The following is a 27,922-nucleotide window of genomic DNA, read 5'->3' on the forward strand; positions in this document are numbered from 1 at the left end:
ATCACTGGCTAGAATTTGTAAGGCAAATTGACATCCAAAGGCTGTCAGTAACTTGATGAAAAGAGGTTAGACTCTTTAGAGAGAGCAGCTGGCAATGTGACAAGTAGTTGGACCCAGGATTTCGTCTTTATGAATCTGTGCTGCTTCTTGGGGAGTAGAGGTCTTCATCTGTGTCAGTGTTGTCACACATGCAGAGACTTACATGAAGGAGAGAGGGGACACAAGTTCCATGTGATCTAAGGACTGTCTTCTGCTTCCATGTAATTTTAATTTCATATTTAATTTTCCTGAACTTAATATTTCTTTTCCAAAATTTAAAATTTTACATGCTGACTATGACATAGTGGGAAATTAAGAAAACCACTAGTATTCCTTCCACCCAGAGATACGACAAATGCCATGAACATTTTGAGATATTTCAATTTAATCATTTCCCTGAACTGATATAGTTTTCTGATAAAATTGGCATCCTCTTGTAAATGTTGTTTGCTTCTCTCATCTTTCTCACTTCATGTTGTGTCATATTTTGTGTAATCACTTACGACATTACATGTTTTTGAAAGCACAATTATGCAAATTTAGTTGTGTTGTATTTTTCACATTAATGAATCAAAATTTATGTAGACATTCTCCTATTTTTAAATAGTTAAACCCATTCCCATTTGCAATTGTATACCATATTAAGAATATCATTATTGCAGTTTTTATGCACTGTCAGATTGTTTTCTGGGGTTGAAATGGGTCATAGTCAACAGACATTTTTTTCCTCTTCAAGAAATTAAGGAAGAGTTTACATTTAATAACCACATCTATTTAAAATACATCATTTGATGAGTTTTAATGGCTATACAACCACTGCCACAATGAGGATACTGGAATTTTCCATCAGTCTTCCAGTTATGGACATATTGAAGGTTTTTAATGTATACTATTAGATTACTCTTAATGTATATTATTGAAGTACTCTTTCTCCTAGGTTGTACCAATTGTCCTCCCCTCCAGCAAGCTCTTGCAGTGGAATTTCTCTGTACTCTCCACATCAGTGACTAGTTGTCTATATAACAGAAAATAACAACTTAATAGAAAATGTGGTCAAATTTTACTGTCTCTTTCTGCTATGGTTTGAGTCTTGAGAGTCCTCCGAAAGCCTGTGGGTTAGCGGATTGGTCCCCAGCTTAGTGACAGTGGGATGTTCTAGACACCTTAAGAGGTGGGGTCTCCTGGGAGGTCTTTGGGTCACTGGGGGCATGCCCTGGAAGGGGACTGTGGGACGCTGCTCTCTTCCTCTCTTTCACTTCCTGGCCATGAAGTGAGCCCAGTTTTCTCTGCCACATTTTTCTGCCAAGATGTGTTGTCCTTTCTACCAGAGGCCTAAAAGCAACGTCCCATATAATCATGGAATTTCTAAAACCATAAACCAGAATAAATCTTTTCTCTTTATAAACTGATATCTCAAGTATTTGTTATAGTAATGGAAAGCTAACCAATAATTTCCTACATTATTGAGGCTGGGCTGTTATACTTCTTTTTCTCCTTTTGTTTTGTGTTAGTTGTTTTCTGGTGTGTTTAGATAAAATTCTTCATATATTATATAATACAATATTAACCATATGATATCATTGTTGCAAATATATTTGCCAACATATGTATATTTTCAACATGCTTAAAGTTTCAGCCAGATATATCTATACTTTTGCACTTTTATTGTATTTATGTTTTGTAAATCTGTAGCAAAAGCCTATCATCACAAAAATGATCATTTACACTTTCTTTTTATGTTTTCATAAAAATATCTAACTGCAGACATCTGTAGTTTATTAAGGCTCACTGCATAAGGTGGAACTATATTTTCCCTTATACATTCGGCAGACTAGTTTTTCTTATTTGTTCCCTCCGCTAATGAACTTCATCTTACTGGACACGCCTTTGTACCACTGTTTCTTTCTAGTCTACTGACCACCTCATCTTGTGCTTTTGTACCATTATTCTTAATTCAGGAGCATTTTTGTATTTTAGAATCTACTCTAGGATAAATTTCTCCTTGTTTCTTTTTTTAAAAAATCATTGGTCATCTCATATGTTTATTTTTCCAAATATGCCTCATAATCATTTTAAGTCATAAATATTTAAATTACATGCTGATTTGAGAATATAGTACTTTTGCAATATCCCATATTCTCATGCATGAATATGGAGTATCATTTGGCTTGCATTTCTGAGGTGGTGGTGGTGCCAGTGCTAGAACTGTTGAAAAATTCTGAGCTTATTTAAAGCACGCTATTTTAAAACATGGCTATGGCATGAGAGAGCACCAAAGATTAGATTTCAGAAAGTCAAGAGGACTTATAAATTTGAAATGCTCCATAAATCATTACAAAAACATGTTCTCCTGACTCTAATGACTCTTAGTGTAAAAATTCTAGTTCTAGAATATTAAAGAAATAAAGTTTATAATCATAGCACAATTTTGCACATAGCCCTTAAGTCAGTGTTAATTTGGCATTAGCAACTACTAGTAAAATATGCTTAGGTATTAGGCATCGTTTTTCTCTCTTTGGCTTACTTGCTCCATTTCACAGATGTATGGAAACAAAATCTGGCTTCAGTTTGCATCTGTGATGGGATGTGTATGTATTTTTACTCTTGGTTTATATTAAAAATAAACTACAGCAAGTGGTAATGTGCCATAGGATATTATTATGTGACCTATGGTAATATGCCATAGGTCACCAACAACTCCAGGTGACCTCAGCATCTGCATTAGAAAACAACTTTAAACTATGGGCTTCAACTGTGATTTTTCAAAGTAATGTAGAAAAACAAAATAAGTCCTTGCCTCCAAACCAAGACACGTCCAAGAAGTCAAGTCTGCTCAGCAGGCACTAAATGGGCAACTCCATGACCAGCCGAAAAGCTGAAGCCAGCTAAGACTTCATGCCACACACCACTGAGAATCCCAAGAGGGAACACTCTAACTCATGCTGTGACAAATAGACCTTGGAACAGCTGTGCTGTTTTGTCCTTCAAAACTCAAATGCTGAACTAACAAGCACTTCTTGAAAACCTTGCCCTATCAGAGACTGAAAATAAAAAATCAAGGGAGATGATGGGAAAGTTGTCTTGGAAAGCGTATCTTTTGTACGAGTGTATCATCTCCATTAATTCTCAGGACAGTCTCTGTGAGATCACTGTCGTATTCCTTCTGTTGTGGAAACTGAAGTTCAGAGACATTACGGAAACTGCCCAAAGTTAAAACAGCTGGTAAAAATTTGAGCTGGGATCCAAATCCAAGTCCACTGACTGGTCACTGTACTAATACTGTTTTCGTATCTCAGGAGACAGGTAGAAAATTACACTAACAGAAACAGCCTATGTCAAAGAGTAGCTTTTAGCCTCCTATGGTAATAGACTACGAAGGATAAGGTGAAGTGAATCACAGTCCTAGAGGATCAGTTGACTCCTTGGCCTGCTGAAGCACAGCCATAGCCCTTGTCCCTAGACTGGTTCTGGGACCAACCTTAACACAAACCTGTGTAAGGCTGAAACCATTCTTGTTTACCAGCAGATTTTGCCCCCTAACTAAGTTTCCATTCTCCATTAATTGAGTTGCAGTGATGTATTATAGACAATATATAAGGTCATTAAAGTGTATGAATTTAAGAGCAAAATCTCTCCAACTTTCTACTGCATATTTCTTCACCATTGCCTACAGAGTCAAGAATTGTTGACAGACACATGCCTGGCACCCAGAAATCTGACATCTGTTCTCTCTGGGGTGATCTGGGAAAGTTTCCAGAATGTTCCCAAGGAAATTTTTGGAGGATGGTGCCTCCTAGGTATAACTGAAAGGACTTTAAGCTTCCAAATGTGGGTAACTGGCAAAATGGTAGGGCTGTAATCTGCAATCTCTTTACATACATAAAAAAGAAATCCTATAAAGGTGATAAAAGAAAAGAAAATTAGAAGGGGTTGCCTTGCTCCTGGGATCCTATTACTTTCTCTTGGAAACTTGTGCCAGCTTTCAAGTCCTGTCCCTTAACTCAGGAGAGAGCTGCTCAATGTGTGAGAGGGTGATACAGTGCTAGAAGCACAGGAGGCTTTCTGGAGCCTGCTGGTCCAGGGCCTGGCAAGAGAATCAGCTGGGAAGCCACTGTCCCCAGAGACTCTTCTGGTACCAGCAAGTGTTTTCTGATGGCTGCTGTCTTCTTTTGACTTTCTTGTTGCTCAAAAACAATTTTGCCACACAAAACTGAATCTGTTGACCAAACACAATTTCCTTCCCCTTATTTCTCTGTAACATTTCATCTTCAGTAAAAATGAAATCTACTTGAAAAATGAAAGAAAATTGATGGCAAAACAGGAGCACAGGTGCCGCTCTCAAAAGAAACCTGTTTTATGAGAAATGGTGTTTCAAATACACAGATATGAGCTCCAACTAGCTGGTGCTACCCCGCAATGGCTAGAATAGCCTGTCCACCCATCTGCTGTGTCCAGAGGTCCTATCCAGGGACTCTATTTCAGAATTCCTAAATCTCTCTGAATCAGTAAACAGTACTAGATTATAAAAACAAGGCCACAATAGTTGCACTGCTAATAGCAAGTGGTACTTATCAACTTACAGAATTTGGCACACAATTGAGATACTGATTATTCAGGCAATGTGCACGCACTATGGGGTAAAATACTTTTCAATTTTATAAAACAAAAACAAAACATTAAGACTTTGATGCTGGCATATTGGCGTCTTTCTTTTGGGTGGATTGCTTTTCGCAAGTGTTTCCTGCCCCAGAATCTGATATCCAAAGCACGTGTTACTGGAAGAGGTTTTGTCTATTTGTGCCCAAAACATTAGACTACTGAGTACATTAATAAGCAAACTTAAAAATGACTTGGATCTTTATAAGGAACTCTCCAGATGTGTTACCGCCTTTCAGCTGGGCCCAGCATTCTTGTCTCTGGTGGTATTAAGCTGGAGCCACAGGCACGTACCAGACACCACTGCACCAATAAATCCTGTGGTTGAGTGAGACATAGATGGCACCAGTCATATTTAATAAAAAGCTTGGCCTATGGAAGTGGATGTCAGAGGGGCATTCCCACTGACCCTCATCACCTTTGAAAAGTAAAATGTAAAATTGTAGGAAACCCCAGACAGAGAAACCATCAATTCAGATCAAATTGTTCAGATCACCCTTTGGACGTAAAATTTGTCCACTGATATTAGGGAAAAAAGAAAGTGGGAGAGAATGGGAAACTATAATCCCAATATCATCATGAGGCCAAATACAAGCAACAGCATGTCAGGTACTGACAAGAAAAAAAATTTTTTTTGGAAATGAAAAAGCATTATCATTTTAAAAAAGTACACTGATATTTCTTGAGGATTAGAAACTAGTAGAAATCTCAGGCTGAACAGAGGGAACTGTTTAACAGAACCTTCATGAAATCGATTTAAGTTTTATGAGGAATTAAGTTACAGTTTTTGACTCTGGACCATTAAAACAAACTATTCTGCCAAAAATGTATTTGGGATTTAACATTTTCTTTTGGAAAAACAGCTTAAAAGTGACGTACCCTAGTCACTACAGACTGTGAAACTCTATTTTAACAATATGAAGGGGGCCCACTTTCAACCAGAGCAAAGTTAATAATAACATGGTCTAAGATCAAGACTAATAGCACATGTGGTTCAGTATCTACTTATAGACACTCTGGGAGTTGTGTGGTCTTTCATGATAGCCATTGGGGCTGATTCTGAGTTGGTGAAAGTAAGCTAATCTTCCATGGTCAATGCCAGGAACCAACTCATATGCCCTATTATACTTAGGCAAACAATATTTTGTGCTATAATGTGGAAATCTAGAAGCGTAGCGAGCCAAAACTCACCCTGAACAAATACAAAACTTTATCACCATTTGGAGTGTGAGCTCTATATTATGGCTCTTACAAGATGGCCAACATCCGTCCATCGGGCTGTTTCTTCTGATTGAGAGCCAGCTTAAGACTCATCCTGATCTTTCTCGGTCTGATTATAACTCTTGGCGGGAAGGCTCACTCCCAGGAGGCTCACCCTTCTGGGCCATGTTGTTGGAGAATGGCATCTCCAGAGAACGGTCCTCTGGAAGGCAATCCTAGGAGGCCTGCAGAGCTGCCTCACATACAGACTGTGACGTTTTTCACTGGGACATTGGGGATGCCTGAGCTGACCTGAGAGTTCTTTGCTTCTGAGAGTGGGATACAGGAGGAAGCAAACACACAATTTTTCCCCCTATAAATTGGATGGTAATGGAACAATTTAAGTACTCCCTGAAAACCACGTGGTATTGTTCAGGTTAAGAACTCCCCCTGTGGACAGAGCAGATAGTTCTGTAAACAGTCTCATTTTCTGAGAGGAGAAAAAAGACTACCGAAAATTTACTTTCATTCTTAATAGCATGATCCAAGTTTGGCTATCCACCATTAGTGATATTTTCCTTTGAAGTAAAATGTTACTAATGAGGACTCTGTTCCACCCCAGGTGGTAGTCCGGTGCATTGGCTATATCCGGGGTTCCCCTAAGATATCATCATAGCCTGAGGCAGTCAAGAGTTCACTCTCTGCTCCAGCTGCAAATGTGATGAATGGAAGGGAAAACCAAATGTGTAAAACACTGGACCTGCTTATCAATGAATAGAAGCTCGTATCATCTCTCTGTATTTTTAATGCATCGAATTTGGATGAATAAAGAAGCACATTTTCTCCTAAAAGGTTTCTTCAAAATAATTATCAGCACACATATAATTAAAGTACTTAAAATGATTCTTTTCGTAAGAAATCTCCTCCTAAAATAATATGTCACGTATATGTCTATAAACTTTAGTTTCCTCACTGTAAAACAGGCATGAGAAAATCCCATGGACTGGGTTGTTTTGAAGATTAAATTAAATGATCCAAATAAAATGCTTGCCATAGTATATGAATTCAATATTAATCCAACAAATCTTTATTGTATACCCACTGTGTACAGAGCAGAGCTAGTGTTACTATTGTTATCATTGTTGTTGCTAGAAATTCCCCTCAGGCAGGACAAGTTGTGTTATTGTCACCTGTGAATACTTTTATCATTCTAGAATGATCTATTGGGACTGTGGATAATGCACCACAGTTAAATTCTGGAGAAGGATGGTCCCAGGGCTATTAGGATAGCGAGGGTGGCTTGGGTATGGGGACACATGGGAGGGACAGGAAGGCATGGAGGCAGGTAGGAAGTAGGGTATCTATGCAGAAGGACTAAGTAGGAGATGTAGAAAAGAAAGTTCACTTTCTCAAAATGCAGAAGGGTCCAATCTACTTGTTTTCCATTTGTGGGAGAGAATAAATGATAGAAAAGTCATCTAAGCCATGGTGAGTGAGCACCTTTTACCATAACCAGCAACACTTATCAATATTCTCTTCATCACAGTCTTTGTGACTAAACTGAAGGCCTGGTGTCCACCCACACCAAAAGCAGGGAGACACTCCTGAAGATCAGGCAGCACAGGTCATGTAAGAAAAGGCAGGAGGGTCCCAGCTCCAGGTCCACTCCCGGACTTTGGGCCTTGGGAGTCTGTGAGCACTTGTTGGGCAGGCTGTCTGAGTTTGCACTCCCATCCTGACACCTAAGCCCTTGGTCCTCCTGCAGGACATCCAGCTGTGTCTTTCTGGGCAAAGTTTAAGAGGAAGCTTTCTTTGTCCACAATTGCAGCAGCTGGTTGAAGGCCCTCCTGGAGAGCAGCACAGGAGGTTGGCAGTGGTCAGCAAGAGACTCCAGGAAACAGGAAGTTGGCCATGGAGACAGAGACAAATTTCAGGACTATTAAATGGGTTGCTATCCATAAAGCCCTCATACAGTGAGCACAATCTCAGTGTCTGTTAAATCAACAGCTGCCTCTTCCTTATGAAATTTCCTTCGCAGGGCAAACAAAATTTGACATTTTGTGGTGAAAAGATGTGGTATACTACTAGAGTAAAACTGGTTTCAGTACTCTATTTGAAAAGCTAACTTTGCTACAGCTAAGATTAGAGTCATTTGAAGTGGACGAGTTCAGGGGTGTGAGGAAAAGGGAGTGCTGGCAGTTTCTTTTTCATGTCTACCCAGTCTTCAGATTGGAGGGCTGGAGGAACAGGGTACTGGGACACCCTGCAAGCATTCCCATGGGTTTGTCCCAGACATGCTCGCCAAGTGGCTGCGGTTAATGTTGTACTCAACACTTGGAGAGCAACGGGTGTCAAAAGGAGAAAAAGATGAGAGGAGGAGATCTGCTTCTGACTTTAGATGAGTAGTGGTCTGAAGCAGGTGCTGTGAAGCACAGAAAGGCATTGGCCCTGGTCTCTGTCTTCCAGAAGTTTCTGTGGAACTATCTATTGAGACAGACGACTTCCTTATTTCCATGAACAACGGAGGATGGGGCCCACCAGCAACCAAGAGAGCAAGTCCTCGGCAGCAATTTCATCTTGGTTCCCTATTGCTCAACTGTCATCTTTTCTGGCACCTCCATTTTTTCCCTGAACACAAAAATAGAAGCCATAGGGCGTGGGGGGAAAGGCACTGCATGTGCATCGACGGCCTAAAGGCTATGCCTCTCACCAGCTGTGTGTGGAACTTGAGGGTGTAGGCCGCAGACTGGTGGTGTGTTTTCTCCTCTGCAGAGTATGTGTCTGTTAGGGGTATCTATGTCTGTCAGAGTACAGGGCCTTGGCAGGGCCAACCTTGATACCTGTGGCATTCTTTGATATCTTCTCAGTACAGTAAAGGCAGAGAATACTGAAAAGCCTAGAGAAGAAAATAAAACCAGCAGAATCCACAACCACAGTTAACAATGGATGCTGGGTGTTTCTTCATCCAATCTGTTCTACTCAGTGTGTGAGCATGTGTGTGTTACACACTCATATAAATTTTGTATAATATAAACATGATAGTCTGTCTAGTTTTCATTGTGTTTCTGAGTATTTTCCGATGTCATTAATGTTCTTCAAAATAAAACTTAAACAGCTTCATTATATTTTATTGTATTGCTGTAAAATCACTTATTCCTCAAATGTGAGACATCTCTATTTCCTCCTAGTTCCTTCCTGCAACAAAGAAATACAGCTAGAGGATAAGCTCATTTTTGAAGCCAGAGGCTTTTTGTTCAGACCCAGACCTTTCTATGACTTATTATCTCTGAGTGACAGTTTCATTTGGAAATAGAGACGAGGAAGACCTCTACCTGTCCACCTGTTAGTTTCCTACGACTGCCCTAACAAATCACCACACACTAGATGGCTTAAAACAACAAAAATTATTTTGCACAGTGCTGCGACTAGAATCCGAAATCAATGTGTCAGTGTGGCCGCCTTTTCATCCAAAGAAGAATCCTGCCCATCTCTTTCAGCTTCCAACGGTTGCTGACAACCCTTAGTGTTCTTGGCTTATGGCAGCATAATTCCAGCGTCTGCCACATTCAGATGGCCTGCTTCCTGGGTCTTCCCATTTCCCTCTTCCTATAAGGACATTGGTCCTTAGGCCCACCTTGATCTATTATGACCTCTTTCAACCTGATTACCTCTGTAGATATCTTATTTCTAAAACAGAGTCATGTTCATAGGTAGAAAAGATTAGGACTTCAACATACTTTCGGGAGACACAATTCAGCCTACAACAGAATCACATGGAGTTGTGAAGAAGTCAACTTCAGCCCAAGGTACTCTGCCCAGTAAAAAGGTGCTATCCTAATAGGAGTGGCCATTTTTAAAGGTTTCAAATCCAAAAAGCAGCTAGTCTTAAGAAGTTTTCTCATCTCTGAGTTTCGGTGTCTGGTGTCTGTCATTGGTATCGGGCTGCAAGTATTTGAGTTCTGGAGCCCAGAAAGCCAAACTGTATGTAAGAAGGGTGGTACCTCAAATGCCCAGACACTAGCGGAGTGGTCTTGCCAGTTGGGTGGCCTTCTCACTGGGCAGCCCAAACCAGGAGGAAAATCTGCAGCAGTGCTTCTCAGATGAGCTCTAGTTCCCCCACCACAATCCATCACAGACTGATTTTTTTTGTAAACTACAATAAAAACAAATTGTTACAAAAAATGATCACGGCCATATCGAATTGCTATAAAAATTTCCAAACGCTTGTTCTCAGTTTCTGCCCTTATCTCGTCATGGGCTGGTAGTGTGCAGCTTGTGGACTGGCACTGGTCCCTAGACCACACGTGGAATCACAGTGCTTCACCATGGCTGGGGTCACCGCAGACACAAGGGCCCCGGGGGAACATATGCCCAGACAGGAACATTCTTTCTCCTTTGGCTCTGAGAAAGGGTGACGGCTTCCCAGCTTCATCCCAGGGAACCCTAGCGTGGGGAACTGGCTCCTCCCCTCCCCCACACCTGTGCCTCAGGGTTTCCTTTGAGCTGCTTTCCAACTGACTGACTCTCCTTTCAGTCTGGACTTTAAAAACAGCTTTCTGAGCAAATACAGGAGATCCCAGCAGCCCCACCACCACGGCTCATATGGAATGTATTTAGACAGGGGAAAAAAACTCAAGCAGAGTGGTTATGCGATTTTGAACTGATTTGGACAGAGCATGGCTGGAATTTTAGTGCTGGCTTTTGTTTGCGTTCGTTATGACACATTTGTTATATGAGCTGCTGCTACTGCTACTCTAGCAGCTGAGGCCCAGGCTCTTCAATGGCTTCTTTCTCTTCTGTACATCAGCTGACCAAAGCACTCACTAAGCAAGGGCCTCGGCTCTCTGGCTCTGAAGCCAGTCCCCAAAAGCAACACATGACACCCCAGGAAATGAAGGTGACTTTTCCTGCCATGTTAAATTAGATGGTATCTCTGAGTGGTCATGTACTCTGCCCCTGATGGAAGAAGGTATCTCTTCCTTAATTCTTATCATTTAGATCTTCTCTAGATGGAAAGTCACAAGAGACCTCTACCATGGCACTGGTACATGTCTTCTAGGGAATGCTAAAAACATCATAGTATGGCGCCTCATTATGGCAATACAATGCAGTAAAAACTGAAAGAGGTTTAACTAATTACTGTTAAGGACTCTTGTTTTTATTTGGCTTAATCCTAAAGTTCTAGCAGTACTATTATTTGAAGTCAAGCCTGCTGAAAGCAGTTTTAGAGCACTGTAGTTCACAGGCAGATAATACATGAAAGAAGTACATATAAGAGATCTAGTTAAGAGCCGGGAATACAAAACTGGCCATAGAACTTTCAAGTTCAGGTGGATAGGATATTCCCAGGGAAATGCAGAGAGCTGATAAATATCTTTAGTACCTCTCCTTTAGAAGTTGCTACAACAGGAAAGGTTGCAAAAATCACAGAAGACAAAGAGTTGAAGAAGGATGTCTGTGGAAGACAGACCTCAACGAGTTTCTGGAAGATGAAAAGCAGTTGAAGGTTTGCATCCAGTTTAACAGAGCAGACAAAGGTCTTTCCAAGAGATAACCGGAGGGCACATTGATTACAATGACCAGCTCACCCATCTGAGCCTTGAAGACTCTGAAATGGCAGCACCAGGTGGCCCTGGTGGGAGGGCTGGCAGCTGGGTGTGAAGCAGACTCTCTCCTTTGGTGCATGTGGCCAGTTATCTTATGATGCCTCTCTCTCATTCTGTGAGGAAGGGTGGGATTCTCCAGTGTCTGGAGGCAGGCAGTCTCAGGATTAGCCTCCAGAGAATTGCAGTGGAAGCCCTAGGTTGATTTGCTAACCTAGAGGAGAGACAAGGAGGGGTTGGGGTGACGCAAGAGCAACTCAGTGACTGGTGTGTCCAATGTGGACCTGCCATACCAGTTCCCATGACAGCGTCCAGGGCACAGTTCACTCTCCCACACTTCTTCATCTCCACCCTGTGGGCAGAGATGTGGAAGATTTTCCAGCATGAAAACCTAATAAAGTCCAGAGAAACCTATCATCATTAACAAATATTTTTTCTAGCAAAATTTCTGTCACTTGATCATCCTATGGTGATGGTCACAGGGCAATAAGCTTCCAGTACACTTTCAACCAACCGCGCAGTGCTTTGAGGACCCACAAGCTAGGTCCTCAGTGAGAAGCTTGCAGACAAAAAGAGAGACCCAAATTGTGCAAAGGGACCTTGAACAAACAGAAATAAGGCAGGGAATAGATGAAAATGTCTTGAGACAATGTCTAGGTTTTTCAGAGCTTTGAGGTGACACTGAATCCAGTAAACAAGAATAAGATATAAGTAGGAAAAAGATGTGGTTCTTGGGAAACAGAAAATTCAACAGAATGTTTAGAACACTGACTGAGGAACTTTCCCAGAGAGGAGTTGGAGAGATGGAAATTACAATAGGTCACAAGGAAAGGGTGAATCTAAGAGTTGAAATATCTGAACCCTAAAAAAATTCTGCAAATGAAACAGAGAAAATGGTGATGATAACAATTATTAAAGAAACAAAACAAAACAAAAATCCCAGAGATGGATGATGGGGACAGGGGAGCAGGGAGGGACAGGAAAAGAATCAGGAAATGGGATGGCTGTGTGAAGAAATCCACACTGGACCAAACAGGTCATCAAGTGAGACAGCTGAATCCAAAACTTTTCAAACATATCTAGTGATTCCAAAGGACTTAACTCCTGCTATGGTTTGCATGACCTCTCTAAACTCACGTTGAAATGCAATTGCCATTGTAATAGTGTTGAACGGGGGAGGGGGCTTTTACAAGTTGGTTAGGGCATGGCTGTGGATTAATGTCAGCATTTTGGGAGTGGATATGTTAGGAGAGAGTTGCTGGTGAAAGACGGAACATTGGTCCTGTTCCAACCCCTCATATTCTTGCTATGCAATATCTCCTGCCATGCCATGATGCAGGAAGAAGCGCCTCACCAAGATGCAGTCCTCTGAACTTAGCTTCCTAGCACCCAGAACCATGAAGCAAATAAACTTCTAATGTTTATAATTTACCCAGTCTGTGGTATTCTGTTACAGCTGCAGCAAATGAACTAAGGCACCTCCCATGTGTCTTTTATTAGAAAGCAAACTCGGAACATCCTGAAATAAAGTGAGCTATTAAATCATAAAATAGAGCCAGGCATGGTGGGCACACCTAGGTGGGAAAATTAGCAAACTGGTAAGACCCTGTCTCAAAAAATAAGAAAAGGCTAGATGTAGTGGATGTAGCTCTGGGTTCATCCTCCAATAATACACAATAACATAGACACACCAAGAAACAAGATTCATGGGGCACAGAAAACTAGAGATCCAACCTGGAAATACGGTGAAAGGACGCTGCAGTAGAGCTGTGCAGAGAGCTTAGTGAGTGGAGCCCACGTCGAAGCAGGAAGTTAAGAGAGCTGCGTGGGAAGGAGGCAGGAAGTCTTGCCATCCCGGGGGAGGGGAATGGAATCTGATAATACTGAAATAGTATTGAAAACAATACTGATGCAACAGATGCAATGGCACATACAAAATATTTGATTAGTTCAAATAAATCTAAGCAAACTTTTCAAAAGGCAATAATTAATGCCATAAAAATCAGTGAAGTTGTGCAAGAAGTGAAGCAAAACCACTGTGGAATACTTGGACCAGCCGTGAGCAAAACATAAATCTCCACAGTGACATAGAGTGGCTGCGTGTCCACAACGTGGCTACGACCCTATCAGGAGGATGGGGAGGGTGGAGAAGAAAAGATGATGAAAGAAGAGAGCTAAATGTGTCATTTAAGGCCAGGTGTGGGAGGCACACCTCGGGGGGCAACTTAGCAAACTGGGGAGACCCTGTCTCAAAAAATAAGAAAAGGCTGAGGTGGCTTAAGTAACTAACTCAAGGCATGTGTAGTATCCTGTGCACACTAGTAACAAACAGCGTGACTACCAGAAGATTCAGCTAACTGTGCTGAAAGTGACAGACTTTGTACAATCAGACTGCGTGGGGAAATTGGAGTTGCAAACATTGCTTGTTTCTTACACATCTTTGGTACTAAAATCATACTTGATTTTAGTTGTATACATGCACTATTTTAACAAATATAGTTAAAAATGAGAGGAGGTAAAATTATAGGAACACTCACTTGGAAACCAACCACCAGTATCTGGCTGTAACAGTGTAAAAGTATTTATGGGGAACATGTGGGATGTGAGGCCTACCAGTTTCAGAGTATCCAAGACTCCCAGTGGACAAGTACAACTCTCCTCTTCTCATCAGTGGGGGGTAAACGCTGCGTTTCTCTATGGGTTTGTGGGCAGTGACATCAATGTGCTTAATACAGTCCACAAAAAAGCATGCAAAAACCCAACAATGTGATGTGCGTGGGGATGGTCTTAGGTTTCTGCTGTATTCTTTTTACAATCTGATGTTACTTTCAAGGTGGACAGTGTTAGGATGCTCTGTTATTGATAAAACATCAGTGACACTTAAAATACACAGATCAAGATATAAAGTTTCCATCTGAAAAAGAATTAGTTGGACAAAAATAGAAAACTTCCACTGTAAACTGTTGAGTCATGGATGAAAGGATTGTGCTTCCCCCAGCTGGGGGTGTATTTTATAACTAAAGAATGTCGGGAGGTAAGCCAACAGCCAAAGGCACCAAGGCGGTTCTGAAGTCCATTGTCTGGGACTCTGTACACCACACCAACACTTATGTAGACAGTGACCTTGATAGTGTAGACATGAAAAACCAGGATGCTACAAAGTCTTTATAAGGATCAACCGTCGACCTCTGGGGTCAGGTCTCCAATCTCTGCCCAAGATTCAGAAGCATTTTAGCTTTGTGCAGTTAGCAGGAAAAGTCCAAAAACTGAAATTTGTGGTGACTAATTCCACCCCCTAGTCATACGCTTACTCAACATGAAGCAGATTATGGTCAGTGCAACTACAAACTGCTCAGAGTAGAAGTGATTAAATTCTAGAGTAGAGGAAATTCACCTCTAAGTACAGAAGATCATTGTTGCATCCACCACACACCCAGATGTTGTTAGCCAGCTTTTCCTTTAGGAAATGAGTCACAAGAAAGAAGATTGCACCCCCCGCCCCCGAGTCTGGCCACACTGTGGGAGTGGGAGGTATGGGGAGGGGAGGATCTGGGGTTCTCTAGAATAGAAATGTGGGGCTCAGAAGAGATCAGGTGCATGGCGGGGAGGTGGGGCTGGAAGGACAGCTCTGCAGGGATGATCCCAAAGACTTTAGAGGAAATGGGGTTGGGGCACACCGGCAACTCTAGCCTGGCCCAGGCACTTATTAGGAACATGAGCGGAATTCACGCGGGTGGGCAGTAGTTGGCATCTGCAGAAGTGAGGTAGCACCCAGTAATGAGTAGGGACACACAGGCCAGTAGGAGCCAGTGGGAAGCCCAGCCTAGCCAGGTGGGGAGACTGAGGAGCAAGCCAGGAGACAGACTCAGGACTTGGGGGTATCCATGACACACTGCTGGAAAGTTAAGAAAGCCTGGGGTAGTGGTCAGGATGGGAAGAGGGCGGGGAAATGGCGCTGCCGGTAGGGTGACATATGGTGCTCTGGCAGCTGTGGCTTGGCAGCTGGTTCTGGGACTGGTATGAATGACTCGGTTCCAGCTTGCCCCACAGAGAGCTGAAGCTGCTGGGGCTGCCCTTGCCTTGGGGAGGATGTTCTTAAAGGTGGGTGACCTAGCTGGGAAGGATCAGGGGATGGAGCTCAGGGAGGCAGTACAGCAGGCATGGGCCGAGGAGGGCTGGATCAGCCCTCCCAGCTCCAATCCTGTGTTCATGCTATTTAATTCTGCCCCACATGCCTCCTTCTTGAGAGACTCCTGTGAACCCACTAAGGCCCAGTACAAATGTCTCCCTGAGGCTGAGCACTCCCAGACACATCTATTATGGCTTTCCAGCCTGACTTTTTCTTCATCTTTATGCCACTCTAGAAGATTGCAGACACTCGAGCACTTATTTATACTTGCTGAATGTGTTTGTTAAATTTTCTGTTGTTTCCAGATCGTACCCGCTACTTAAATACTAGTTTTCACAAAAGAGAAATATTTCGTAAAGCTATTTAGAAAATAAATGCCTGTAAAATAGGTTCCTTCTTTCCTGTTAATCTTACATGATAAAATTAGAGATGCTTTCTTCTGGAAGAGGGATGTGCCTAAGGCAAGCACAATCAATAAGCAAGGGGAAAACACTAAAAAATTTAAAACACACAACTCAAGGTACTTATTATTTCCAGTGAAACCATAACAACGGAATTAGGTCAAAAGTATATAAATTATATTGCAAATTGAGCTTTCATAAAATAAATTAAATACATCTGGAGGCTGCACCACCGTGAGATGGTGATTTGGGAGAGAAGTTGTTTCCTGAGAATCCCCAAGATTTCAGGAGTTAATTTTAACTCCTTCAGGTTATGTGTTGGTTTCAACTCTTGCCCAGGAGCAGCAGCTGAACAGTTATATGCCTTCAGCTTGCGTTTTTCATGCTGTTTGAAGGATCAACACTACCGTTCTCTACCTCCCCACCCCCATGAGAGAGACAGCCAGCTTTCAAAATTACTTTCTTCGTGTGGGTTACCACATGCTGGCTAAGATAATATACTGGTGATCTATGTGATTTCTTTAGTTTTTCAGTGCTGGGGATTGAACCCAGGGCTTCCCATATGCTAGGTAAGTGCTTTACCACTGAGCTACCTCCCAGCCCCTGAAATGATTTCTAAGCTCATGTCTCCTGCTGCACAGATCACACACTGAATAGAGGTCATCTTCAGATTTTCTCAGTTTTCAGTTTCAGTGAACTGTGTACACACTACAAATGCTTAATACACCCTGACCTCTACATTCATGAGCAAATATGAAGAGGGTTTTTAAGGGGTCACAAGTTTATGGTGTTTGTGGTATTTTGGAGAACAGAAACTTGACTGTCACACTGTCAGTACTGTCACGTGGGATCTGGTAACTGGGCAAGTTGTTCAGTCTCTGCGAAGCTTGGCTTCCTTGTTTAGAAAACGAGAAGAAGAATATTTGCTTCTTCAACTTCAGAGGATTCATTTAGGAATCAGATGAGATCATCTATACTACAAAAATGGTTTACAAGCTGCAAATTGCTATGTATATGATTATTACTTAGAAACTGGTTTGGGACATAGCTGGTAAAAAAGTTTTATGGAAAATATGGACAGTAGATGAACACACAGCAGAGTGAGCCACGTAAACAACTTCGCTGGTTTCTGTAGATAGATAATTTAAATTTCTCCTGGCCATCTTGGTATCTTTTTGAGGTTTTAAAGAATTTTTCAATTTTTGTTTTAGCTCAGAAGTTATAGGAAGTGGGAAATAAAAATGGTAATGAAAAACATTGTTTAATTCAAATGCTGTAGAATAACGGATAGACACATATACATACATAAATCAAAGTTGACTGTATAAATATATGTGTACACACATATAAATCACTTAACTACATAAAGAATCATGTATTGCATTTATATATAGTACATGTATACAAAATATATATTTAATTTACATAAACTGCAAAGCTCAACCTCCAACCCCCATTGTCATGAGGTCTCGTAGAATGCAATTTGAACTACTAAAATCAACTGAACTTAGGATCCTTTTGAAACTCAAGACCCCATTTTCAAGCTCTAAATTGGACATAACTGCACATCTGTGTCCAAAAATTATGTAAACTTTCTGCATATGACTGGAAACCATAGGCCTGTCCTTGGGGAAAAAATGGAAAGATGCTGCCACCTGCTGGACAAAGATTAGTAGTTCTTTAATTTAATGTTCTAAAGTGCATGTAGTTTTGCACGTGGAAAAACTGTTTTGTAAGCACTGAAATTTGGGGCCGGGGATACAGCTCAGTGTCATAAATCCTACCTGGCAAGGACAAGATCATGAATTCTGTCCCTGGTACCAAAAAGCAAAAACAAAGAACTGAACCTTAAGGGACTCACATTAAAAAAGAAATTTCCTTACCTCTATGGACACATATCCTTTATCTACTAAATTATTCAGCACACGTAAAGGGTAACTGGCTTCTGTCACATCTCAGTGGTGGGTTTCACTTAAACTTTTAATTCTCTGACATTTTTGGTAAGAATTCAGGCAAGAAAACAGATGAACTTTTAAAAGTACTCAGAGACTCTGATGATGTGAGACCTTCAGCCCCTGAGAATATCACAGTAGCAATATTTCCAGCAATTAACTGTGGTTGGTTCAGGAATATGGCATTCACAAGAAACATGGCAGTGACCAAAATAGAATCGCTCCCTTTCTCCTAAGTCATCAAGGCACAAATGTTAGTCTTAAAGGTATAAGAGTTCATAGTCACAGATGAGCCAGACCTGGTCCTTCATTCTCTCTCTCTCTTCCTAACTTGCTTCTTTCCTTTCTTCATCCTCTTTCCTGTCAAAAGTCACAAAGAGCCTGAAGTCCTAGACACAACCCTGCCTCTCCTCTGCGGTGTGGTGGGTAGGCTAATATTAATTTCTGAGTTTTCTTCTTATATTAAGGCTGAGCCAAGAACTCTGCATGGATCTGGTCAGCCAAGTCTCACAACAACCCTCTGAAGTGTATATAATGTTTATGCATCTTATGCAGCTGGGGAAACAGAAGTTTGGACAGGGAGTACTTTGTTCCAGTGTATCGTTGGTAAGTGGGGGAGGGACTCAATACCAGGTCAGCTACTCCCGAGTCTGTTCTCTAAGCATCATGTGCACTGTCTTATTGACAGAAATGCAGAAGGTATGTGAGAAAGAGATGGAAGACATGACCAGAATATTGGGATTTTGGGGATTCATGTTTTGATCACTTAGGTTTCAACAGTCATAAAGAAAAATTTTATTAACTCTCTGTGCAGACTCAGCCTGTCCTCTGGGTGGCGACAGCCTTCACCACTAAATCTGGACAATGAGGATTGATCAAGATGATTTTTTATAGTAGGAAAGCACTCCATAATATGCTAACTAAAGATAGAACAAGCAGATTTAAATATTAGTCATGATGCCTTCATATCATAATGATACAGGCTTAAAGATCATCCATGGAAGCCTGCATTTCCCCAAGGATGCTGCAGAATCATGGCAGAGAACAAGCTGCAAGGCCTCCTAAATCTCAACTTTGGGCTGAAAAATGACTGCCATTTATGATGAGAAAGACAAGCATTTATCATGTAATATTTGTTGTAACTCAGTCTGACATTTTTATTGATATATGATTGAAAACTTGAATTTTTCCTGTAGTACACTACTTACAATTTTATTCTATGTATTTGATAATATTTCCTAGAAAATATCCTCAGATTTGAACACTGCATTGCAATTGAACTTACAGAAAACTCCTAAGGGGAGGTCCAATTATCATTGGTGTATAATAAAACCAGATAATACCATTTAGTTGTACTGTGTCATTACTATTTGTAAAGTATTTAAATAAAATTAATCTTTCAAAAAGTACTCATTTTATAAATGGACTTAAATATGGAAAGTTAGTATTTAAGTCATTTGTATGGAATATTTTTCCTTTGTAACACTTGGCAACCGCATTCTCCAGGTAGCCCACAAATGTCTAGTGCATTCCCCACTCCGGCTCCAGTGTTTACATTAGCAATGGAAACAAACTGAAAGGGAACACTAGTAATTCTAGTAATGGAAAGTATTTAAAATATAAGGTAAAAAGCTTGAACATTTGAGTTTTCTACATCTTTAAAGAAAGTAAGTTTAATATTAGATCATGCAGTTTGAGATCTATATGCTAGGTGGAGCTATGGAACCAGAACAGCTTGGTGACAGGCCAAATCAAGGGTTTATAAAAGCAATATTCATATCACAAATATCCACAAGTTCATATAGCTACTGTATGTACTTTGGCCCTTACTACTGTTGGAATTTTAGCTTCAAAATTATGGCCAAGAAACATTTTGATAGTTCACTGCATACCAATTTTGAATATGGAAGTATTCATAAACAAATTAATATTCACAGCTCAGAACCATGGGACTCCTTCCTTTCACTTCTTGGTGGATGACAATGGATGAGGCTTTCAACTTCTCTGGGTTAGCTTTAGTTTCTCATTTTTAAAAGTGAGTAAGTAACAAGCAAATGCAGTAGAGATTGATCAATAAAAACGAGACTGCATACTTTATTTCAGTGGGGTTGCTTTTCCCCAGTAGTCTGCTTGGACCTTGGTTCAGTCTAATTCAAACTTGTGCCCAAACTTGGGCCAAGTTTTCTAAGTGGTCACTCCAATATTCTTGCCCCTTGGCTGGTAAGAAGTACCTGAGGATAGTCTCTTGGTTATTTATCATGTTAAGCTTTAATTTTTATTTCATATTACGAACTATGATAAACTTCTAAAATACGCTAGCTGGGCCTCCACAAAATTTAAATACTAATGTGAAATAACTAATTTTTAAAAATTTTCTAAGGGTAAAGTTTCTCAAATATGTTTGAAAGGAGATAAATTTACTGATTCTAGCATATTTTACAATCTTGTATACTTTTCTACAGAACATCAACAGGAAGGAAGCAGTCAAGCTATTATTACTTAGGAAGTTTATTAATTTCTTTAACTGATAAGTTATTGAAACAAGTAGCACTAGCTTGAAAGAAGTAATGAATATCATCTAAAATATGTGACAGCCCCTCTGACCAACAGACATTCCTATTTGCACTCCTGTCTCAAAGACTGCTACCGGTACCTTGCAAAAAATCAGTAATGAGACTGATGCATATTTTTAGTTTTTCTAAAAAAGATTACTAAAATTCAATACATACCTGATTTTTTCCAATACCTGGGTAAACACCAAACTAAAAAGGCCAGAGCAGAGTTTGGACATTATTTTGGTTTTTCAAATGGTCAGTTAATTTACAGTGATTAAGAGTGATACATGCCTCAGTACCTTATGTTTTAAGTTTTTCTTCTCTCCATTATCTAAACTTGTGTAGCTGCAAAATTATTATTGTCACTGCTATGTGGAATGTTAGGGAGCGAAGCCGGGGCCTTGCACGTGCTAGGTAAGCATTCTACCACACAGCTACCTCTTCAGCCCTAAAACTCTTTAAAAAAGGGTAAGGTCTCGTGCAACTCAAGACCATACTCATAAGTGAAATAAATCGACTTTCATGTGAAAACATCATATTGTCTCCCTAGTATTTAAAAAAACACTGAAAGAGTAAATAAGATCTAAAATGAACAGCAGACACTGTGAAAGTGAAAGGGGAGGGGGCTGGGGATTTAGCTCAGTGGCATAAGCACCTGCCTTGCAAGCAGGCGGTTGTGAGTTTGATCCCCGGTATCGATAAAAATGAAAAAGACCAAAAAAAAAAAAACTGTTCAGAAGGAAAAAACAACTAAGGTGGGGGAAAGGAGAAAAGGAAGGGAAAAGATTCTATATATAGATAATTTATATATAGAAAAGATTCTATATTTAGATAATTTATATATAGATATATATCTATATATAGATAATTTATATACACTACTAATAAAGTAGTATATAACCAAATAATCATCAGCAAGAACAAGAACAATTTGTGCTTTCATTGTTGGATCATTTTCATGCCTATATCTTATAATCTGAGCAACTACTTTGAAGACAGCAATATGCAATATATGAACCACTATTAATCATTTCTTTGCTTTGAAATTCTGTATCATCATTTCTATTCTTTGTTTTGTTTTAAAATAGAAAAAGGGTAAGATAATGATATTAGTGTGAATTATGTGAATTCAACAGTTGCACAGACAGGATGGCTCTGGTTGAAGCAACCAGTGACCGGCAGTGATTCTTCCTTTATCGTGTTCTATACCAACTTGCTTCCTCTTCGCAGAGGCTAAAGCATACTGAGAAGGTGGTAAGGAATAAGTGCTCACTCCTGTCCCCTGCCTCGGTGGATACAGAAAAGCTTTAGGACAGCAGAAATGAGTTTGATCGGTCATCAATGTTACTGTAGAGATATACCACAAGAAGATGCCCCCAAAGACCACGGAATACAGCAGACATCACTGAGTTCATTTTGTTGTGTGCATGCTTCTGGCTGCTGAGTTACATTGGGGTGATATTCTAAGTATGTAACCACCACCACTTCCGCTCAGGAAGTGGGCAGAGGCCTCAAAACCTCTTCTGTTGCATGAGTTGCTTCTTTATTTCTTCGTTGTTGGAAAGAGGGAGAGTGAAGATGGCCAAGAGGCCGTGGCAGGCCCTGTGGAGCAGCACTGTGTGAGCCAGTGATACAGCTGTGCTGTGGGCCTGGCTCTGTGTTGGGTTCTACAAAACCCTTTCGTCTCACTACAGAGGGACACCAAATGGGTCTCTCTCTCCAAGGGGTCTAATATATTGCTATGCTAAACTTGAAGGGGAAAAAGAGCCATACTTTACAGGTGGAAAAACTGTGGGTGAAGGTGAAAGACCTAGTTGTAACCCAATTTTCAAAAATTTTACCTACTGTTGTTTGCAGATCACAAGGTGGTAGCTCAGTATTTCTGATGTTCCATATTTAAATAAAAGGTTAACAGAAAAATACCCTACAACAGCTGGATGAGTGGGCTGTGTGGGATGAATTTTTTCTCGGTGGTTTATACGTATTGAAGAAGGACAAAGATACAAGTGTCTTCATCTAAGTTTTCGGTCTATATGCTTTGACCTGAGTCAGGCATCAGGCCCAGATCCAGGACAGGTGATGCTGTAGGATGTGAGGTGACTTGTTGATACTCTTCCCAAAGGAGGGTAACTACGTGTCACCAACATTCAGTGGTCCCTTTATCTTATTCTCTGTAGTACGCACAAAATCTGTGTTTTATACACAGACACACACACACACAAGCAACAAACGTGTGCACACACATTATACAAGACAAAATACAAAGGAGGAAAGAACAATAACTAATATAAACTTTTCCAAAGGAGTCTAATTCAGGATAAGAGTTCTCCTTGTTGAAAAAGTAGAAGTCACGTTGTTTTATAGAGGTAAAAGTCAGATACTCCAGCTTTCTACATTTTTTAAATGTAATATTAGCTTCAAAAACCAGCTATTTGAGGTTTACCATGCTTCAAGTGAGTCAAACCCCATTTCTTACCAAGGAGACACACCTGCAGAGCACCTTGGGAGTGTCTGGTTCAGTTCCTATATATGGGAAACTCAGATTTTATCTCCCAACGGAAGTTGGAGAGTGACTAGGGCCACCCCCATTGACCACCGGGGCCCTGTCTAAAGGATCTGGGCTTCTCTAGGCAAAGTCTGCTTTATCTTGGTATTGGTACCTGCCAATGATGCAGGTATCTGTCTGTTGCCATTGGAAATGTTTCCTTTGCTCCTTATTTCTACAAGGCAGAATGCCATCTCCCATCTTAGGACAAAACAGAACTACAAATGGATCAGTGAACACAAGTACACAAGACTTGCTGTGGTGGCATTAGATTAAGGGCAATTGGAAAGACAGAAACAATGTGGTCTGTTTTTCTCTCAAACTAAAATAATAATGAGAAAAAATAAGTGGTGGATTCTGAAAGCAATTATATTTACAAGGATACTGTTGGCTGTTCTTGTAATTGCTTTGCCAACTTCTATTTCTTGCTATTTGGAGGCCACTCTGTTACAATCAAATCTTAATTGTATTTTCAATTTGCTGTTCTATCTGCTCTATTACTGGGATAGGACAGTTTCGAGTCCTTTTGTTAAACAGCAGTTGGGCCACAGCTTCTGCATCACAAGGACAGCTCTTGCACACAAGGACGGCTTTTTCTCATTCATACCTTTCCACCCAGGGACTCTAGGTGCTCACGGGCAGATCTAGTTAATCACCCAAGCATACACATGTAGGACAGGCTGATGGAGAATGTTGCTGATTAGAATTTCCACGGGGGAATAAATGAAACCATCAAGGTTTTGAAAATGGTGAATTTGTGTTTGGACCTGAAGTCCAAGTTTTAGAATTGATATCTTGTGGTTCAAATCAGGAGAATCGCCTTCATGAACACAGAGATTATTTCCCTCCTTCGTTTCTCATGTCCTTTTCAAAGCAAGTAAGTCCTGAAACAGATCTCCCTGGGAAAAGAGCTTGCCCATGCATGGAGTTACCTGGGTCCTTGTAGATGCTGAGCACGCCCTTGAAGTAATGAGGTAAAAATCTTTCCAGTAAAAGCAGCACATCTTCCAACTCCTCGAGAATCCCCACGAGCAGGAAGTTTTCGTTCACGTTCAGCTTTGCACGTTCAAGGGCCCACTCACCAGGCTCCCTTTATGGAGATAAAAATCATTTTAAAATCAGCGATTCATTTTTGAAATGCAGCAGCAACACATGGAAAGTTGATTCCTTCTGTGCGCCACCTCCCCTTATGCATGTCCAAATCTGATTATTTCTGAGGACCAGCCCTGGGCTAGCCTGGTTCAGAGCCTTCCCTGGTCTTTCTGGTGATGGCCTTCCTTTGGTTATTTTCTCCAGGGCCTTGAACTGACTGAGCCCTTCAGAAACATTTATTAAAAGATAAATATAGATCCAGGCACTGAGGTCCTTACAAATGCTGATGGGGATTGATTAAAGAAAGTTATAAGTTTTAAAATATGAAAATTACTGTCACAGTATTTCTGTAGAAATCAAAACAAGTGTCAGTTCATGCCTCTAATCATCATATGCTTTGAAGAGCTAGAGGCTAATTTTTTTTTAATTACTCAGAGGACACAGTTTACCCTTACTGGCGGGCCAGATTTCTCAGTCAGCATTCATGTATATGAGAAAAGCCCAGGACCTGGCCTCTAGGTCTGGCTGCCATTTACCATTTGGGAGAATCTGGGCAAGACACAGTTCTCTTTTGAAAAATGGTAATAATAATTCTTGCCTACCCCAAAGAATTGTAAGCTTGAACAAAGTGACACTTGGAAGAGTTTTGAGTATCATCATATGTGAACTGAGATAAGGTACTATGATTACTCAGCCCGACAAGAGGAAACAGATAATCTGAGAAACAGTTTGGGAAGCTAAGAGTCCTGTTTCTTGAAATAAATATCTTCATTGAGATCAGACAGTAAGACATCTGGTCCTATGTCTTCCCAGTATCTGAAGCAACAAACAAGGAGGTACTTACTATTGGGGTAACCTTTGCAGGGAGGCTGCTGAAACTCAGGATGTACAGGATGAAGCAGAAAACAAATGCTTATAGCCCCAGATTTTGGACCACATACAGACCTTTATATTATAGCGAGCTAAACAAAACAGCACTAACAACAACGTGCCTCATAACAAAGCAGAAATTACAGCATAAACAAACAAGATGTGCTGCCCTTGAGAACTGGCTGCTCCTCGTTGGCCTCTTCAGAAATACAATGATCATCCAAACACTTTGGGGAGAAATGTCCCTGCTGTTAAAACCTTTATGTTTCACCAAGTAAAGATAATAATTCATTGTCGCTATCATTTCTTCTAGTGGATTCCAATTCTAGCTCTACCAGAGCCACCTGGAGAGGTGGTTAGGAGCTCTTGCCTTGCCACAGCCTGTGATTATCCAGGAGTTCTTTTCAAGTACCCCAGTGGTGACCTACAGGATTTGAGCATCCTATACCCCAAAGGCCCTGGCAATCTCAGAAAGTCACTTTCTAAAGGAAGGAATACATTCAAGCTAGGCTGATGCAAAATCACTAGGAAACAGTTTCCTTTTATTTTACTAAGTATGCCTCAGGAAAGAGACCTTTTGAATCTGGGTGTGGCTTTCCAGGTGTTAGACCCAAGGGGATGGCTGAGGCATTGGTGCAGTCGTGGTGGAGAAGCAGGCTGGTGCCTGGCCCTCGGTTCTACTCTCTCATGGGCTGAGAGATAACAGCTGTGCTTTAGGTATACAGAAAGAATCTGGTTGGCATTCCAATTACCCAGCCAACTTGGTGGTTCCCCTAGGCCTCTGAAAAAAGCCTAAGTTTAAATTTCATTATCTATCAGACACTGGGAGTTGCAAGTGACATACCTGAAGATTGCTAGCAAATATAAGTGGAGTTCTGAAAGTTGAGAGAGTACATACAGAAGATTCCCAGAGTGCCAACCTGGTAGGTTAGAATGCCGAGAGTCTGAGGTTAGTGTTTACCTGCATCTGGGATGCTGTCCACAAAAATACGGAATGATGTAAAATAATCTGGGATTGGAACACTCAGGGTAGTTTTCAAGAATGCACTCATTGATATCCTAGAAGAGAAAACACAGCAGTGAGATGCCTTGTGGTCTCTGCAGTGCTTTGTTGAAAACCACAGTGTTTACAGAAGATTAACGCTTAAATTACATGGAGCAGTCTTGAGCGGATGCTTGCTTCTCAACATCTGGTTCTACTGCCAGGTGCACCTCTGGCAAACCAGTTCGGAGAGCAGTTTCTGGGTTGAGTACCTGGTATCCTTGCACGTATCAGTGCTCGAGAGCTTCAGCTGGATCGCAAATCATAAGAAGAGTCTATCCATATGCCCTGTGCTGACCCCAGCAGCTACCAGCCAACAGGGAAGCATAGAGTTAACATTAAAAAGCGTTTGTGGTATGAACTTGGTATGGCTTAATTTGTAATGAATTCTGACTTAATTGCATACCAGTATGGTCATCCCTGCAGCAAAGAGCTTCTTTGTGATTCTGTACATACAACAATGATCAAGTATCAGCAGTAGGTTCCTAAAGGGTTTTTAAATTACTGAGGCACTGTAAAATGATGTCTAGTGTTATAATAGGTTAGAAAGTGACCTAATATGACATTAATTGTGCTATATTAGGATGTGTGTATGTGGACACCTTCACTTCAAAAGCAACAGGGAAAGTCCTAGGTTTTTAATTTCTCTAACATGAAGTTAGTTGTATGTTACTTTTATTTTTTTTTTTTTTGGTACCAGGAATCGAACTCAGGACCTTGCATTTGCCGGATAAGTGCTTGTGCCACTGAGCTATATCCCTGGTTCTAACACAAGGTTGAATATGGTGCCTCTGTAAATAAAGCAAGGGATTAGAATGGCTTGGAGTAGGTGGATAGAAGTCTCAGAACCTACTATTCCCAAAGCAGATGACAGTGGACACTCTGGATCAGATATGCTTGGTTCTCAGGTTTTCTAAGGGGAAAGGAGAAGCAAATTCACAGATTAAACAGCTGTGGAGTGGTTTTTCCAGGGACAATACTGGCAAGGCTGATTAAGGGTAGAGATATACCTCGCACACATCAGTGGAGTTTGAGTCCATAGAAGCCACTTCTTCTGATACGGCTGGCAATAGCTATTAGCTATTTTTCAATTCAAATTGGGAATGTTGTTGTTTAAACAACACGTTCTTTCCCTTTCTTTGGTTATACGCCAATTACACTACACAAGTACGACAGCAAATTCAACTGGAATAAACAGTTGGCAACAAGCACACTTGAGTTTACTGGCAGGGAGCAGAGTTGCAATAAACAATGAATGAATGAGGAGAGGGAAGAAGGAAAGAGCCACGAAACACACACAGACCCACGAAGAAGAGACGAAGCAGCTGCCACCTCTGCTTGTGTCTGCCATGATCCTGTCCCTGCAGGTCCTGGCCTGGAAGCTCACCGAAACTCAGAAGGATGTCACCTGGTTGCTGAGGGGGATCAAGAGGCAAAGGGCTTTAGAAGCCGTTTCCTTCCTGTGATCCACAAATAACCTCACAAAGTCCATTTGTGGGAAGACATAAATTCCCAGTTTAAGAAGGGCAGTTAACCATTCCCTTTCTCTTAGACCAAGCCATATCCTGGGGGATTTCAAAGAATTCTATTTGAGTCCATCAGGTTGACGCATCTTCTTTGCCACAGGAAGATGTAAATAGAAAGTGGCTCTGGTGGGAAGAGTCAGATGAGAGGCCTGCAGCCCACGCATTCAGCCACTCACTGTTTAGCACACAAACAGGTTTGCTGTGTGGCAGCCATGGAAGACCAGAAGCTTTGGGATTCAGTCAGGCTCTGGCCACTTGTGCAGTCCACGTAACTGGGACCAAGACCTTTGGCCAAAGCCATTTCAGCTTCCT

At 41.0% G+C, this 27,922-nt stretch overlaps 1 protein-coding gene across 1 annotated transcript in view; it reads right to left on the reverse strand.

The window, feature by feature from the left end:
* Nucleotides 1-27,922, reverse strand: part of Ust (uronyl 2-sulfotransferase) — a 265,424-nt gene that overhangs the window by 25,967 nt on the left and 211,535 nt on the right. The window contains exons 6-7 of the mRNA XM_063233025.1: nucleotides 26,004-26,101; nucleotides 24,013-24,170 (exon numbers count right to left, since the gene is read on the reverse strand). Of these exons, the coding sequence (XP_063089095.1) occupies nucleotides 24,013-24,170; nucleotides 26,004-26,101 (256 nt within the window). The remainder of the gene's footprint in view (nucleotides 1-24,012; nucleotides 24,171-26,003; nucleotides 26,102-27,922) is intronic.

This window comes from Cavia porcellus, unplaced genomic scaffold (assembly GCF_034190915.1).
Source record: "Cavia porcellus strain 051 isolate PalLab524CR breed Dunkin Hartley unplaced genomic scaffold, mCavPor4.1 scaffold_22, whole genome shotgun sequence".
Lineage (NCBI taxonomy): Eukaryota > Metazoa > Chordata > Mammalia > Rodentia > Caviidae > Cavia > Cavia porcellus.